The sequence below is a fragment of the Augochlora pura genome, chromosome 1 (genome assembly GCF_028453695.1).
Source record: "Augochlora pura isolate Apur16 chromosome 1, APUR_v2.2.1, whole genome shotgun sequence".
Taxonomy (NCBI): Eukaryota; Metazoa; Arthropoda; class Insecta; order Hymenoptera; family Halictidae; genus Augochlora; species Augochlora pura.
In genome coordinates this window covers 9,765,434-9,782,644 of record NC_135772.1, presented here as the reverse complement: position 1 = coordinate 9,782,644, position 17,211 = coordinate 9,765,434, and the positions used below count along the sequence as shown (strand labels likewise).

Sequence of the window (17,211 nt, the reverse complement as noted above, 5' to 3'; positions counted from 1 at the left end):
GTAAATTATATACTTCTGTCGAATACGTGCGATATATGCGGATCGCAGACGAAACGTAAAAGCACAAACGTAAAAGCATATTACGAGGCTGAACGATACTGTATCCAGTTTCGTTGTTTGTAATCACTTACGAAACCAGTCCCATCAAATTTACTTCACCGACGGATTGTCATTAATCGACGGGGATCAATTAACCGCGCTCTCTTTTTCTCTCTTTAATTGACGGCACGCCTGCTTAACTATAAAGGGGGACTCGTAAAGCTCGGCAACGACGCGTTCGCAGAATACGGAATACCTTCGAAAGGAAACATTGTTACGATTTCATTAAAATTTATTACGCTCGTGTCCGTTTTCTTTCGCGTGACATCGTTTTTAATGTATGCAAATTATTGGCGGAGCGGCATTTCTGAAAATGTATTATCGAAATATCAAATGTGCACAATTTCGCTTTATACATGTTATCTGACGAAAGAAAATGTTGCCGTTAATAAACTCGAGGTATCGTTAAAAAAGAAAATCTCATCTTGTGAACTTTCTTCAGATGAAATCGGCTAATAATTGTTCTCTACTTTCTCGAATATTATCAACTTTATTTAATTATTTCTGCTGAGCGTGAAGGGAATATGAAAAACACATATTTGTTGATAAAAATTATAGGTCTCCATTGTATTAATGAGCAGAAAACTAAGAGATTATTGAGTACACGGTAAATCCATATATTTTATAATCTTTTATGTTCTTACAGCAAATGTTGTAAAATAAAAGTACAGTTGAAAATGAAAATAATTTTTCAAAGATACGAAGGGTGGCTTGAACAAAGATGAGTCGATAAATAATAACAAGCAATATAGTACCTTGAAACTCTAGAATGGTGACTAAACAAGAGTTAAATAAAAATGTATTTTCATACCAAATATTTTTAATAAATTCAAAGTGATCCATTGTTCGATTTCTCTCTGCATTAACTATTTTATTTTCTACTCGCTTTCGTTACTGCGAATCTTTTCGCATTTATAGAACATTCGGATTTATATAATGCAAGAAAATGTATACAGTATCATGAACTAGTATTATTTTTATTTTTCCGCTGCGATGAGTAATCTTTTAATCGATTAAAATAATTTATCTATACGTCTGATTTGTTTAAAATAACGTATGAAGATTAAGTCTACTGATCTGAGTAACAAAACATAAATCGACGAGAAAATACAAGCAAGAATGATATACTATTTGCAAAAATAAACGACCAGACGAAGGAAACTGAAAAGGAATACATTTTCGGTTAACTTCTGGTGTTCCGAATGTGAACTGAAGTGCAACAATAAAATGTCTTCTAAAAACGATTAACATATTTGTTTGTTTCAAATTCACAATGACGTTGGAAACCACTAAACCAAGCAATTTAGACATTTCCTAACAACTTTACCGAACAACTGAGAAATGTAGCAGCGAGTTCGGGGAGTCGCCGTCTCGAAAATCCATGGAGCCGTCAGGAAAGTAACCGGCCGCTTAAAAATGCTGCAATCCAGCTCGTTACCGCGTAAAAGACATGTTTAACTGCGGTTGGAATATCGAACGCGGCCTAACATCGAAGCCACGATATCCTCACCCTCCTCGTTTGAATAAATCGCGGCAGTTATTAGTTGTTGGATTCGACACACAGAGGTATCCGAGCTTGAAAATCGAAGAAGACGCGAGGAGGAGAAAAGAAAAAAATGCTCGACGGATACTTAAATCCTTCAAAGTAGCCGAGCGCGGACGGCTTCCCGAAGAGCCCGGCTGTCGGAGCGCAAACTGTTAATAATCCAATAAAGAACGTGGTCGAATATCTTACTTCTGGCTGATTGTAATATTTTCATCGGCTGCCGCCGGCTCGGCGCGGCTTCCTATAAAACGAGTTGAAATTAAAATCGGGAACAGCTCTCGGCTCTGGATCGGGCTGTCGTCCCGCGGCAATCCTCTGGCGATCATCCGACGAGCAACCGATCCTTCCGCTGCTACGCGCTCGAGCGTCGTGGCGCTTAAACGCTCGCACGTATCTCGGCAACACCCGTTACATCGCAGCGGAAAACGCGCGTGCACGCATGCAAATTTGCAAGTTTGTTACTAAGCACACAGAGAGAGAGAGAGAGAGAGAGAGAGAGAGAGAGGGGCCGACTTGTCGTTCGTCGGTGTGAGATGTGGTCCGTCAAAAAGCCGTAAAATCCCGAGGGCCGCGTCGTTCGGGTCTCCTCCTCGGCGCTGCGACGGACCCCGGCGAGCAAAAAGAGCCGGGCATGCGTGTCCCTTTACACGCGCGGATACGCACGAATACGATAGGATAGATGCGCGTACGCGCGCACACGCGTGCACGCGGCAACGAGCTTTCGCGCTGTTCCCCGCGTTTATACGGACGATCCTTAAAACTCTCCCGGTCGTTCCGAGGCATCGCCTTAAGCGGCCGTCGGCGAAGATAATAAAAGGTGGGACCCACCTCGCCGACGATCGACCCGGTAAATACGACGACAACGATTCCCAGCCGCGTCGCGTCGCGGCGAGGAGAACATGTTGATGAGCGGACATTTTTCAGTTCGTTTATATTGTTCGCGAATTTCCAGCCCGACCCTCCAAGTCTCCACTTGCCGAACGACGTTATGACTCCTTTCGCGTAAAACGTAGGCTTCTCGATTCTTTTTCGATCGTTCCAGCCGACGGCTTTCTGACCGCATGTATTCGATGCCGATCCGAGTCGGTGAGATTCGTCATTTTCTGGTTCATGTTCGAAAACAGCATACTGTTGCAACGTGCAAGAATTACTGCAATACGTTTCGTTATTTTCCAGCTGCCAAAGTTATCAAGAATTTCTCTCTAGAGTATCAAAGATACGAAGCTAGATATGTTTGTTTCGAACAAGATTTGTTTGATACAATTCCCGCTGTTGGCTCGTGAATCTCAGAATATTGGCACTGCGACGGACAAGAATTATTTCAGAATATCGGGATCCTTTCCAGCAGCTAAGGTTTCAAACGATTCCCTTGTTAATCAGGAAGAATAACATTGCATTAGGACTCGTCTCGTATAAAACGATAAAGTGGGCTTTCCATTTTTATCTTGGATAGTTGAATTAGTATACACAGCTAATCCAAAGACACCATTCGACGTGAAAGATGTAAAGCTACAGGAGACTACTTTGCTAAGGATTAAAAGCTAAAGGAGACTACTATGCTAAGGATTGAAAGCTAAAGGAGACTACTGTACTAAGATTAGTATATTAATGTTGATAAAGATACAATTTTTGGTTTATGCATATTACAAGTTCTCGAAATATCAGTACATTATGATGTCTAAACGTAATGCAACAGTAATATGTCAGAATTACATCGCGACGTTCGAGTCTTTTCCAGGAGGTTCTGGAAGTTTTCCAGATCGAGTAACAGCGCGTCTAGGCTCGCAACATTGAGAAATAGTAATACTTCGAGTAAAAGTAATAAAATTACAAACCTTATTTCTCGCATTGCATCAGTTTTGTTTCGCAGCACAAACGATTGTTTCGTTGACCATTATTCCGTGATTCACAGCGTTGGGTAGAAGTGCCGGGATATGTTATCATGAATATACTAGTAGTTGTGGGTAGACGCAAACTGGATCAAGATCTTTTACGACGGTGATCACAGGGAACTGGAGAATAGCTCAAAATTTCTTGAACTGATATATAGTCAGTCCCATAAGTATTCGTACCCTCATTGCTTATAAGAGAAGTTTGTTGAAATCAGGGGATGCGTGTAAAATTTTGCAATAAACTTTTTATTATCTTATTTAATATTTTTGGATGTGACGGAATATTTGTAATTTATGTATATTTATAATCATGTAAGAATTCAGTTAAGAACAACAAGAGCTTATTAACTGTAACTGAAAGAGAAATTAGGATGATTGTAAATTTTTTTTGGAAAATTTGGAAATATATGTGAAGTGTATAATGTATTAAAGAAGATATCTCTGAAGCGGTCCCTCGAAATCATTTCCGAATCTTGTTAACCGGTCTTTAGGGTAGAAAAATGGTGAGAAGGGTAAAACAGTCCTGTCCACGGTTTCGGACGCACCAAATGGATCATCCATCGTTGGACATGCCTCTAGGGTTTACTAGTCTCGTCACCCCATCGGTCGGGTCCTCGAGTATAATTTATCCCGTTATGCTAATCGGGACGATTTGTCTAAATTAAAAGGCACTCCATGTTGATCCGCGGTCACGTACGCCCCCATTTTCGTCCACCCGACCCTCTGTCACTTCTACCTACCACCATCGTCAACACCGTTATTACTGTATCAGTGCAGTTTACTTCGTCTGAAAGCTAGAAACTTTTCCTTCCCCGTTTGCAATAATTAAAAGGAACCTTCCGTCCCCCGTGCCGAACATTTCTGTCAATTATTATAGAATTTCCATCTCGAAATTCTACGCAATACATCTGACGTTATAATTCGTTTATGAAATCGATAGAATATTTATTTATTTATTAAAAATTCAAATATATCGCATATAAACTAGTTTACATTTCAGAATCACGACACTTTCTTGAACGTGTTTCTTTTCTGAATTCTATATCTTGTTAAACAATTTTTCACGTCTTACTGAAACTTATTAACATCCATTATTCGGATTTATAGTTCCGAAGGGCAGTTTTATGAAACGAGACACTTTTTCTGTGACAAAATTTTTAATAAACGTCTTCGAGCATATATAGGGTAGACATCTAAATCATTTACAAAGATAAACATTCTTTTCTTATTTTCTCCTGTAGAATCATCCACTGCTGGTTCTGCTACGAATTCCGGCCTACTCTGTATTACAATATATGTAAATAGTACAATGTCTGGACAAGACATTCAACATTCAATTTTGTACGATCCTGGCGTTGTGGTAGTCACGTTTTGTCTTGGTAATTCTACTGTTAAATTGGAATGCGACTAAAAATGGAAACGAAACTTTTCAGAAGGAAATATTTGTCTAACTGTTAGTAGCTCAAAGTTACGGATAAATGCTTCACATCTAGACAGGATCTGATAAAAAGAACTTCCGCCGATCGTATTAGCATTCATTGGTCGAGCATAAGTTTGTTCCGTCAAGCTGTAGGTATAGATCAAAGATATCGTTCGGGGAGGCAACCAGTGCCTTCTATCATTATTTCGGTGTTAGGTGGACACGCCGGACACTCGGACGGTCCCGGTCAGCGGAGGATCTTCCTCCCTCGAGGGATGATGCCCGTGTTATCGCGTCCAAATCCCGCGGATGATGAGACTTTAGTTTATTGTACGTGCGGACAAAGAAAACACCAATATTTCGAAGCGGCGAGGGTGTGCGCTCGGTAGGGAGAATAGGTGGAAAGAGGTTAACTCGATGTCCACGGATTTGTTTTGTCTTCCTGCGGGAGCATCCTGGGAATCGAAGCGATCAGGATGGCCTAAAATCCCAGTCCGCACGAGACTCGCCTGCGAAATGAGATTTTCTTCGGGAAAAAAGCGGATACGTCCGCTGTCCGAGAGAAAGGATCTTATGTTTTTCGGTTACATTCCTCGATGGACGAGACTGCTCCGTCTGTTTCCGAAAAATTCAGTCTGCGCCGTGAATAATTTCTTTGTTCTGCGCGACGAAAATAGTAAGAGATTAAACATTAAACTTCGTTGGTCTTCGTTCGGTTACAAAGGTGAAATCTTTATACTGTTTTAACCCTCTTAGGGTTATATCGATATATCGTCGTTTGGTGCACTTGCCAAAAATACCAACGACGATATATCGTCGCGCCTCCATGGGTACCTTATTATACTCGTCACAAGAGATCTGTGTTTCAAAATAACTTTATAAAATGTTAAAATGGTTCAAATTCGATGCAACACGAGCGACAAAATGTTTATTAGAATTAACTTTTTGTTATATCTTATGCTGATTAGTGCCGAGGGTCTGTATACGTTAGAGTGATGAGGTATTAGGTTGGTAAGAAAATAATGTCGGTTTCCAAACTATATCTTTCAATCGACATATCACAAATCGGAATAAGTTTTTTTAATTAAAATAAGATCCATTACAATCTACACATTTTTGCCAATAAATTGATAGTTTGTTAATTCCAATAGCGTAAAATTCTGTTGTTCTGGAATTGATAAATTCTTCGAACGAATATTACACGAACTTGCTTGGTATCCATTACAAAGTCAATAACTTCAAGTGAGCACAAATTAACGGTACAAACAAAAGCATACCTATCAGCATGCAGCACGACATCTGCATTGTAAGATGACATTGGAAGGTAAACAGAAAAAAGTGAATTGTTATCCCAAAACATGCGTCAAAGTTCGAAAGTTCGAAAACCGACATTAATTTCTTAGCAACCTAATAGAAACGGGACACGGGATATCCCTCGGATATCCGTCGACACGGGATGGTTTCTCTGATATCAGCTATCTCATTGAAAATGATTGCAAAATGCGATGTCTATACATCATACTACATGATATGTATAAAGCTATGACCAAACGATGTTTCTTTATGTGCAATTACGGTATGAAAAAGAGAAATCACTTTGTACGATTTTCATGATGTTTTATATTTATGTTATTCTTACGATTTTCAACAAATATCAAAACACAATTGGCATCGTTTTATTCTTCATTTATTTCGCAATATGCTGCTTTTTCAATTTTGTAAATATCACTCCTACTTTGGTTTTTACGAGCATTTTCGCAGACCTCTGCAAATTCCTCGATTCGGCCCGGTATTCGTCGATTAGGTACGCTCCTTTCGCTCATGCTAAACGGGTTAAACCATTTGTACTAGAATGTGCTCTCGATATAATTATAGTACTTCAAATCCCAATCAGGATTTCCAGGAAGAAGTCATGTAAATTATTATAGAGTGTCGATTATTTTCCGGCATTCCATTTGCAATTCCACATTTGTTTAACACGTTGAGCGCCGACAATCAGCCACTAAAATATCCACGTCGTTAAAGAAATTTAATTAATTAAAGCGAAACTAGAAAGTTAATATTTATCATAGGGGATGGTATTAGAACTCTTTCGCAACCGAAACATTCTAGTCAAATTCAGTTGGTTCAAATATAATGCAATAAAATGAATTTTCAAAATTGATCAGAAATTAGTGTCAGCCATATGTGGCTGACGTGGCGCTCAACGTGTTAATGTGCATTATCACTGGAAAGATTGATAAAAAAGACCGAGAACAGTGAACATATTATAAGAATTTTAGGAATTGAAGAATACTGTTACGTTATTTTTAATACTTCAAACTAATAAAAGAAGGAATACATTTTTATCTAACTCCTGTCCTACGTAATTGTATTGGATCGTTTTCTGAGAAATATAGTCATGATATTAGTTTTATAAAATCTGTATAAATATGATCATTTATCTTTTATTTAAATACTTTAATTATTGTCAACGTTCTGTCATTTTATATGTTCTTTAAAGCAGTACTTATCAAGATATAAAATAGAATTTTAAGACATAGATCTTGATGATAAAACTTCATTTTATACTTTGTTCACAGAAGTCCATAAGGACTGCCAATATTTATAGAAATAAATCCTAGCGCTCGCTAAGTATGACAATACAGAACTAGCTAAAAGCTAAAAGAAATGATGCCTGAATTTTCCAACAAAATTGTTTAAGAATTTTTACGAGTTTGTTGGATAGAGATAAATATGTCTTTTATTACGTAGTTACACATTTGCCATTCCTAGCGTTGAAATATTACAGAATATTTTAATTACGATTTCGTTAAACAAACCACTTCGATATTGTGTAATTTTTCTGGAGGTTCGTTGAAATGGGAAGTAGACATTGTGTCAGCGCGAATGGAATAGTTGATTTAACGAAAGGGGGACAGTTTTCTGAACCGGTCATTTCTCATCCCGGAACATGGCCGTCCAGGAAGACTGGGACGTTGATGACTATGATGATGATGATGATGCTACTGTTACCGTAGCCAATACTGCCGGTGTGTTGCTGTCGTTGCTGTTGCGAGCCAGCGCAAGAGAGGCTGCAAATGCGGGAGTGCTAATATCCAATCACGTCGCTTCCTCCGGCAGGATACGTTCGATCGGCTAATTTTCCATAATTAATCCACGATAAAGTCGTCACCGTCCGACAGGATGCGGCCGATGTCGCTTGTGGTTAGATTTTCATGGCAATTCAGCGATCTTTGGTTTATGGATTTGCTCCATTTTTTTTTTCTACTATGATCGAACGAGCGCGCTTGTGCTCGTGCAGTTTCCGTTCGTGCAGATTTGAAAAGAGAGAACCGTTGATTAGGCGACCCTTGTTCTATCAACCAGCTCGTATCGCTTTTCCTTGATATTAAAAGATTCAAAATTCTTAATTTGTTTGCGTTAACTATGATTGATAAAGATATTAATGAAATTTCTAACGAAGTCCATAGAATAAGTAAATTATTTCTATAATATATTTTCTAGTAAATAAAATTCACTACGATTCAATATTTCACTTTGTAGAGTTTCAGTGTTTGCTTCGTTTATTGTTCCTTGATCGTTTTATTCGATAAATGTTTTTTTAATAGGACAGTGGAGCCACATTTCATATTTTTTATGAAATCATAGGCACAGAGCAACTAAGTCCAGAATTTCGTTCCCCTAATATTCAAAGGGGATTTAGCACTTTTGCCGTAGGAAAATTTATATTGGTAAAAGAAACTTCAAAATTTACCTGCAAGTCCTCAAAAAATGTCATTTAAATTGCTGCAGTTGGTATAAGTGGTGAAAATTCCTGAAGTCCGCCAATAAGGCAGAATAAGTAAATAGCTCATCTACCTTAGAGCATAATTAAATTACATAAATGCTTTCAGAGTCATTTATTTTCATCGACAAAACGAACGGATTTCATAATGCAACATAAATAAATTTCATTGACTCAATTAAACTACATTGGAAAATCTTTCGATACTTATCATTGTATAATTACATTTAATTTCAAGAAAATCGTTAATTTGAATGAAAATTGCAGACGTATTTATGCATTCGAGTATCGATGCTATTCGTTTATTACTAAGAAGATTACATATTCGATAAATTGAAGGTAAATAACAGATTTCTTTGAACTTACCGAGACACTAACTAAATTCTTTTCTATTTGCTTTCTGACAGTGAAAAATCTTACCATGAAACCGTAGATGTAACAAATTTATTGTTTGCAAGACTATTACAATACTTACGTAAATTTCGGCACGATATCTCATGCGAATTAATTATCGAGTTTCGCGTCCAATCGTAATATTACTATTTGTCTTCAATCAATTCCAGTAAAAGTGACAAAGTTTCTGTGAACGAAATTGAGAAACTTTGACCAGCACAAGCATATCGAAAACATTTATCGCGTTACTCGAATATTAATCAGCTCCTCGCATGTACCTTTGTATTACCAGCGTCGTAAATAAATGAATAATTAATTAAAACGGACACAACACGTTCATACGCGTGCCTTATTGTCGGAATAAATAAATCGGGCAAGAATTATTTTATCGTCGATATTATTCTAAAAAAACCTTGCATACGAAGCAGCAAGCTTTAATTAAATTCTGAATCTTTGTGTATCCGTGACATTGGCCGATTTGTGGGATAAGATTGCATGCTTTTATTAATAAATATGAATCATATTTCGACTTTATTTTCGCGACAAACACATTAATGAACTATGACAATAAGGGAATATGAAAATGCACTAATTATTATTGATGTTATACAGTAATATAACGCTACTATTTTATAAATGTATAAAATTCGCGGTCCAACGAATTTAATATTTTTTTTTGCGTTTCATTCCGTTTGTCGTTTCAATCGATTGAAATATTTGTTAAAACGTTTTACTAACTGTTTACCAATATTACTGTTATTTATTATGAATTATAATTATAAACGCGAAACAAAGTTTATTATTATTGGGTTGTCCGGAAAGTTCGTGCCTATTTTTTAGGAAAATTAAGACGCAGCTCATTTAAATATGAGTATATATTTATTAAATTATATAGGTAGCATTCTGTTCCACAACCTTTCTCCATCTTTCATGCAGCTTGAGAATTCCGTTCTTCCAGAAGCTCTCAGGTTTTTCGGCAAAAAATTTGTCCAAATGGGTTTATATCTTAACCAAAGAGTTGAAATTTCTTCCATTAAGGGAATTTTGTAATGATCGGAAAAGGTGGAAATCCAAAGGCGCAAGGTCTGGCGAATACAGTGGATGGGGTAAAACATCCCAACCAAACTCCAACAATTTTTGCCGAGTTCTCAAAGACGCATGAGGTCGCGCATTGTCCTGATGAAACACGACGCCCTTCTGATTCGCAATTTCTGGATGTTTTTGTTCAATTAATGTCTTCAAATTATCTAATTGAGAGCAATACTTTGCCGAATCTATTGTTTCATTATTTGGTAAAAGCTTATTCTCGATTTCTGTTCCAATCATATCTTCGTTTGTGGTGAACTGCCTACCTGGGCGTTCTTGATCTTCAAGGTCGAAATTTCCAGCTTTAAACCGAGCAAACCACTTCCGCACAATTCTTTCGGCTACAGCATCCTCGCCATAAACAGCGCATATCTTATTTGCCGCTTGCGTGGCATTTTTGCCCTTTCGGAAAAAGAAAAGCGTGAAATGCCTATAATGCACTTTATTTGCGACCATATTCTAAGGCGTACAAAACTGATAAAAATGAACGAATCGTAGCCAAACTTTTTTTCAAATATGGTTGAAGTTATTTCTTTTAGAATATGTACACATGCCATTTGTTTTCAATAATTGTGATATATTCAGTCAGGCCTCTCACGCTACCTACCGAAAATCGGCACGAACTTTCCGGACTACCCAATAGTATCGATATTTAGCCACATTTGAACAAAAACGTAACAAGAGCCCGTATTTCTATATTTCTATGTTAGAAACAATAGAAAATAAAGATATACAAATATGTTGTTTTGTTAAGCTTTCGCTTCGATATCGGTAACAATGATAAAAGTTATTTTTACTGTATAATTATGCGCACCGCAATACTGCTCGCGAAGCCACCAATTTTGGGGTGAAATCGCGTATTTTGAGGGAGACGTAGCGCGGAAATTATCTGAGATGGTTCTGTTAAGTGCCGCGGTATGTGTATCCAGTAGCTTTTACGCTACTAAGCCATATAAATCTGGCCATTTCACCGAGGCATAAGTCTGCGGATTAACCGGCATTCTTCGCATCAGCAGCAGCCCGGATTCGTTTCGTCGTTCTCCCTTTTCCCGGCCGCGTTCGGGGGGCCACTCAGCCGAACCGAAACCACAATCTTTTACTCGCGTTTCGGTTTTCTGGCTTCTTTTTGCGTCTTCAACACCTCGATGAATGTTAATTTCCTTAAGACTTCGCTCTTGCGCGCGCACCGGCCGGTCGGTCGGTGTCCGTCGGCGGGGTAGCAGGGGGCCGCTTGGTAGTCTGATTCGATTCGTCACCCCTGATAATCTGCATTTCACATGCAGTCAGCCTCCGCCGATCCTATTCCCTTCCGCGATAATTCCCGGAATTACTTTCAACGTGAATTACTACATAATTCTCGTCATTCGGGGACCCGGGATATATCTTAATACATTCGGTTTTATGAAACCCGAAGCTGTAAACTGTTACGATTCCGAGAAGCTTTACTACAATGTGAATTTACGACATCGAAATCGCGTACATTTCTCGTTTTTCTTAAATCAAAGACAGCTGCGCGGACGTTATAATTAGATCTTTAAACTTTACGCGCGCTTCACTTTTAATGCGACAATTTCAGGGAACCCGAATCAGCCAAGATTGCAATGAATTATATTACACGGTAATATCGTGTCTTCACGGAATTCTATATTTTACGAATCGTTCACACAGCTCCGATGATATAAGGAAGGTTCATTCTTAATTTGTAATCCTCCATCATTTTTATAATAACAAACTAACTGTGGATCTCTGAGCAAAATAAGATTGCATGAACCGCAAGGTACTGCGATCGGATAAATCTTTGATTTTTGTCTTCCATAATTTTAACGCTAAACCTATCACCGTCAAATTGCCTGATTGCTGATTTTACAATTATAAAAATTATTATAAATTGTATTATCGGGGCAACTGTTATAATAAAAAATGTACGAATCTAAATAAATTGGATCTTGTTAGTTCTATGTGGCAATGCATGAAATCAATTTTATTGCTCGGTATGTTTAGCGTTAACGAGTTCAGTATATGTTCATCATCTGAAGTATTTCGCTTACTCATTTTTATTATCGTGCAAAATCCACGGCAAGCGAAAAATCACTGTTCTGGAAAAGCAAATGGAATTCGTAAGATATTCAATTCGAAATTCAGAACTATATTTAAACTTTATACGAGTTCGTGATTGCGTGGAAATGGCTACGAATTGTTGTAAGAAATTGACTTGAAGCGCGTGACTTTCGAGACGAGTTCGATGTATCGTATCGATTCGCGGCGAAAGTTTGTCGGTTTCAATTATTCTTTCCGAATAAACTGTGTAGTAGTTGTTATTCTTCGCGCCCTCGGTAGAAGTTCAGAGAGATTTGGGCGACGAGCTGTGTAGCGGTGGAAGGTGGTGGATAGGTGGTGAGAGAGAAGATACAGGTTTCCCGGGGACGGCTGATGAGGTATTGATGATAGGATCGCGTCAACACCAGCTGAGCCAATTACACGCCTAAATCTCAACTCGCCTCTCCTCTTCTCGCACCAACGTCCCTCCGCCTATTCTCTTCCACGAACACATGTCTCCTTTCCATGACCAGAATTCCATTCAATTTTTCTGTCTTGCACACGCACTGAACTTCTCAAGGAAGCTACAAAAGCTCCTTTCGAAATTTTATCGAGCACGAAAACCGAATATCGTGTCATTACGGTCTACTTTATGTTCATGTCAATCAAAAAATTCGGTCAATCGGGGCTACACTGCGCCACGGAAAGGTAGGACATCCCAAAATTTTTCGTGTTTCTCAAAACCAATATTACATAGAAAGGTTTTGCATGCAGCTATACAGGGTGTCCCGGAAATCATAGTACAACCGGACAGGGGATGGTTCTATTGTACATAAAAATGGAAGACAATATTTTGGTATAACATTTTTTCATCCGGCGCTCCGTCTTCGTGATAATGGACTTCAAAGTTCGTTCAACTTGTAAACCATTTAATACAATTTGCTAGTCGTGTATTTCACTGCTCTGCTTGTCTTTGTTCGGAACAGTGTTTACAAACGGTGATAATTGTGCGGTTGAAACAATACAAAGCGTGTCTACTGATCATTTATTTTTTATTCTTTTTTACTATTACTATTAGAATGCTACAATAATTGTTGAAAATGTCCTCCTCGCTGCTGCATACATAAGTTTGCTCAATGAATTAATGACATCTGGACAGATCGTAAGTTGTTATCGCTTTTTAATTTTTCGAATGCCTCAGTAATCTTATGTTTTAAATGTGTAACATTTGAAATATCATTCATGCTATAAATTTGATCTTTGATATGATCCGATATAAGTTGAATGAACTTTGAAGTCGATTATCACGAAAATGGAGCACCGAATGAAAAAATGTTATACCAAAATATTTTCTTCTTTTTTGATTTTTTATTTTCTTTTTTTTGGTTTTGAGAAACATGAAACATTCTGGGGGTGTCCTATCATTTTGTCGCGCAGTGTAGAATGTTAGGGTTTCCCTTTTATTTATTATTTCTTCTCACGTTCGCGTTCCTTCTACATATAACATTAGTGGAAGCGAAGCTCTGTAATAGGAGATATTATTAACAATATTCACTTCGCTAAAAAGGAAACTAACACAGAGTACGAGGATTGAAAAATTAATGGAACTCATTGCATAAATATAGCTGAACCTCTGCACGTCAAAAGAATAATCCAATTACACAGGTGTCTCTTACATTATATTTATCACGTACTCCTATTTTTTACCCGTACTGTTGAATCTTGTTTTCGTTTGCATGCGAATTATTAATGGAAAAATGTAATTAATGTAATTTCTTTTATATACGTGCAATCTTGAGTAAAATATGATATTTGTATAACTTGCTTTTTTAAAAAACAAATCGCAAATTAAAATATTGTTAAACAATCGCTAAAACATAAGACTGTATTCAACAAAAGCGGAATTTAATTAAATATAGCAGAAATGGACATGTAAATAGCTCAAGGCCTCGTTCAGAATTACGGTAAATTAAATTACCTGCACACACGTGTTTCTTCGAGAACAAATTGTAGGGGTTAAGGAAATATTTATTAGGTTTGTCAAATTAAATTTGATTGAAAACTTCAAGAACCGCCATTTTATTTGCAACAATGAAATGGCATACGAAAATGAGAATTTGCTAAAAGATCCGTAGTCTAGTGATAAGAGTTTGAAATTCTGACACTCTTGCCTGATAAATGCACAATTTGTCCGGCCTGATTCTCGCGTACCATATTTGTAGAATCCCGGCTTTCCAAGTCTCCGGCATACACGCTCGGCTGCTACTCGGTTGACGCATTCTACGTCCACGATACTTTGTAAACCAGCACAATTCAAACCCGCCGAAGCGTTACTGATTCCCAGGTCTAATAACACGTGTTTCTCTTTTCTGTTGCAGGTAAGTGATCCCGTCGATCTCGAACTGTTCCACGGCCGATGTAGTAAAATGTCCCGGCGTTTTCGCCGTAGACTTTATGCTCGTACTTGCTGCTCGTACTCCGTAAGTAGGTGGAATATGTCTTTTCCGTCCGAGAACGAACAGTGACGGAGGAAGAAAGGGACGGGCGGGCGGTTGCATACCTCTCGCCGCAATAACGCAACACGCGAAATTGTGTTCGCAAAGAAATCCGGTTTTATAAGACCGTATATCTCAAAGGTTATCGACACGGAACGATTCCGTATGTTAAGTGTAACGTAGACACACGCTCGCGAAACTTCGCGAAGTCATAACGCTATTGAGATAGGTCGTCGAATTTCACTACGGAGACGCACTGCTGACTGCGCCCCCCCTCTTATCTAATGACAAGTTACGGCCTCTGTAAACGATTTTTCGAACGAAATGGATCCCGTTTCTCGCAAGCGAGATGAGATTTTCGTTGACTTTCCAGTCGTAATTATTTCGGTGTAGACGTGTGCAATGTATTGCTACATTCCACTCAGTGATTCTTGTTTTTTTTTTTCCCCCCGAAAACATGACGTGGTTTATACTGATAGTCGTACATGGTTTTTAAGAGCTGTCCACTTACTGCAGAATTGGGACACGTAGACGACAGAGTAGATATTGGTGTATAAGGGACTGCGTTTTTTCGCAGACTGCGTGGCATTTTTAGCGGCACCCTAGAGTCGCTACTCGACCATATAACCCGCAAAGGGTTAACATTGCCACCACAACATTGAAAAGCGCATTGAACACAAAGTATGCCAAAATGAAATTTCCCAAGAATCCATGCGGGATAATAAAGAATCGAATTGAAGATTTTTCAAAGGACGATTCCGGGAGGGTGTTGGGGTGGTCTAGTGAAAGAGGAGCCAGGAACATACGTTATTCGCGAAACATTTTGGCGGTGAAGGTGAGGAAACGTATCCGAGGAAGCAGAAGAAGGCTATTTGTCCTGGAGTCTCGCGTCGCTGCTGCTGAATAACAAAGTGGTAGGAAATAACAAACGCGGTGGTACATTGAAATAGCCTCGACGGCCGTATCTCACGGTCTTCGTCCGTGGTGGAAGAAGAAGAAGAAGAAGGAGGAGGAGGAGGAGGAGGAGGAGGAGGGTGGTTAGGATCCTGGCTGTGTCGAGGGTTAAAGCATCGACGGGGAACCGACAGAGACGGCTGGCTTATCCATGGGAATAGAGGACGCGGAAAGCGGCTCGTGGAAGATGCCCGTCGACGATGCTCCTTCTCTCGCGAAATCGCCTCCCAAATCTCGCGTGAAAATTACCCTATTGTGTCTGGGTCGGCACTCCACCCCCGTGCCAACCCCGTATTTCATCCCCCGGGTTACATAATCGGCTTTTTGTTTCACCTTTTTATCCCCCCCACCCCACCCCCACGTTCAGACCGATCCGAGCGTACGCCCTTCCCAGGCTCTTTTTTTTTTGGAAACCGCGCGAACCAGAGGACAGAGGAAAAGTGGCCTCTGGATATCGTAAACCTCCTACACCCCAGCACATGGACACACGGTCGATTTGTTTCTGAGCACCTCTTCGCGGTTCGCCGCTGGACGCGGGATCTTCTAAATCGACCCTGCTGCTCTTTTTCTCTTTTAACGCATCCTCTTGATCTTTCGACTACCGTTCCTCTCATCCCTCATTTGCCTCCTCTACATCTGCGAGATCGATGGCTGCGGCCATTTTGGAAATTTTATTGAATTTATTTCATTCGACGGGAGAGACCAGAGTGGAATTTAAATACGTTATTTAACCCCTTGCACTATAATAACGAGTCAGAATCGTGATAAAGATTTCATGCAAAATCTATTAAATATGAATATTATTAATTTCTTCTACATCTAAATAAAAATAAATTCTCCTTTTATCGAAATCCAGGAACAAAAGTACATAAAGACAGTAAAAGAAATCAAAATTGTCTGGTCCTATTATTAAAAATATTAAGTACAAATAAATACTAATTAACGAAGCGCGAAAGGAATCGTAGTGCAAGGGGTTAAGCACTTGCTATTTAACTGTGGAGTACCATTACTAGACCGCGGATTTTATGCATTTTATTTTTATTTTTACGCATTTTTGGCGAAAACGTATAGATAGCACGTGCAATAATTATTTCGATAACCTTTTATAGACGATAATATGTTCTTCTTTTATTATTTTAATTTTGTTTCTTCTTACCTACTACTTTCTTTTTGAACTAAATAGTTATTCTTGTGAATAAATGTATAAATATTAAATTTAAAATATGATTGTATTATTACCAGCTCGTTTAAACGATTAAGACAAGAAATAAATGTCTATGTGTCTACATTTTGCAAGTAGCGGAGATCATTTTTATATTGCATTAATATCTAGAGTCTAATGATTATTGAACTACGGACTTTATTATTTTGCGCATTTGCAATGTGTAGACACTACTTAAAACACACGAAAAATTTAAACAGCTAGAGAATATTATCAAATTATTTTGGACTTGTTAAAATTATCCGCGAATTGCGGATCTTTATACAGACATTATAATATT

The 17,211-nt window shown here is 38.5% G+C and overlaps 1 protein-coding gene across 3 annotated transcripts in view; it reads left to right on the top strand.

Annotated features, from left to right (window-relative positions):
- LOC144467529 (uncharacterized) overlaps positions 1-14,753 on the top strand; it is a 153,085-nt gene extending 138,332 nt beyond the window's left edge. For all 3 annotated transcript variants that reach the window (XM_078176384.1, XM_078176375.1, XM_078176392.1), the window contains exon 5: positions 14,639-14,753. In XM_078176384.1, coding sequence (XP_078032510.1) covers positions 14,639-14,646 — 8 coding nt within the window. In that variant the 3' untranslated portion in view covers positions 14,647-14,753. The remainder of the gene's footprint in view (positions 1-14,638) is intronic.
- Positions 14,754-17,211: the final 2,458 nt, after the last annotated feature.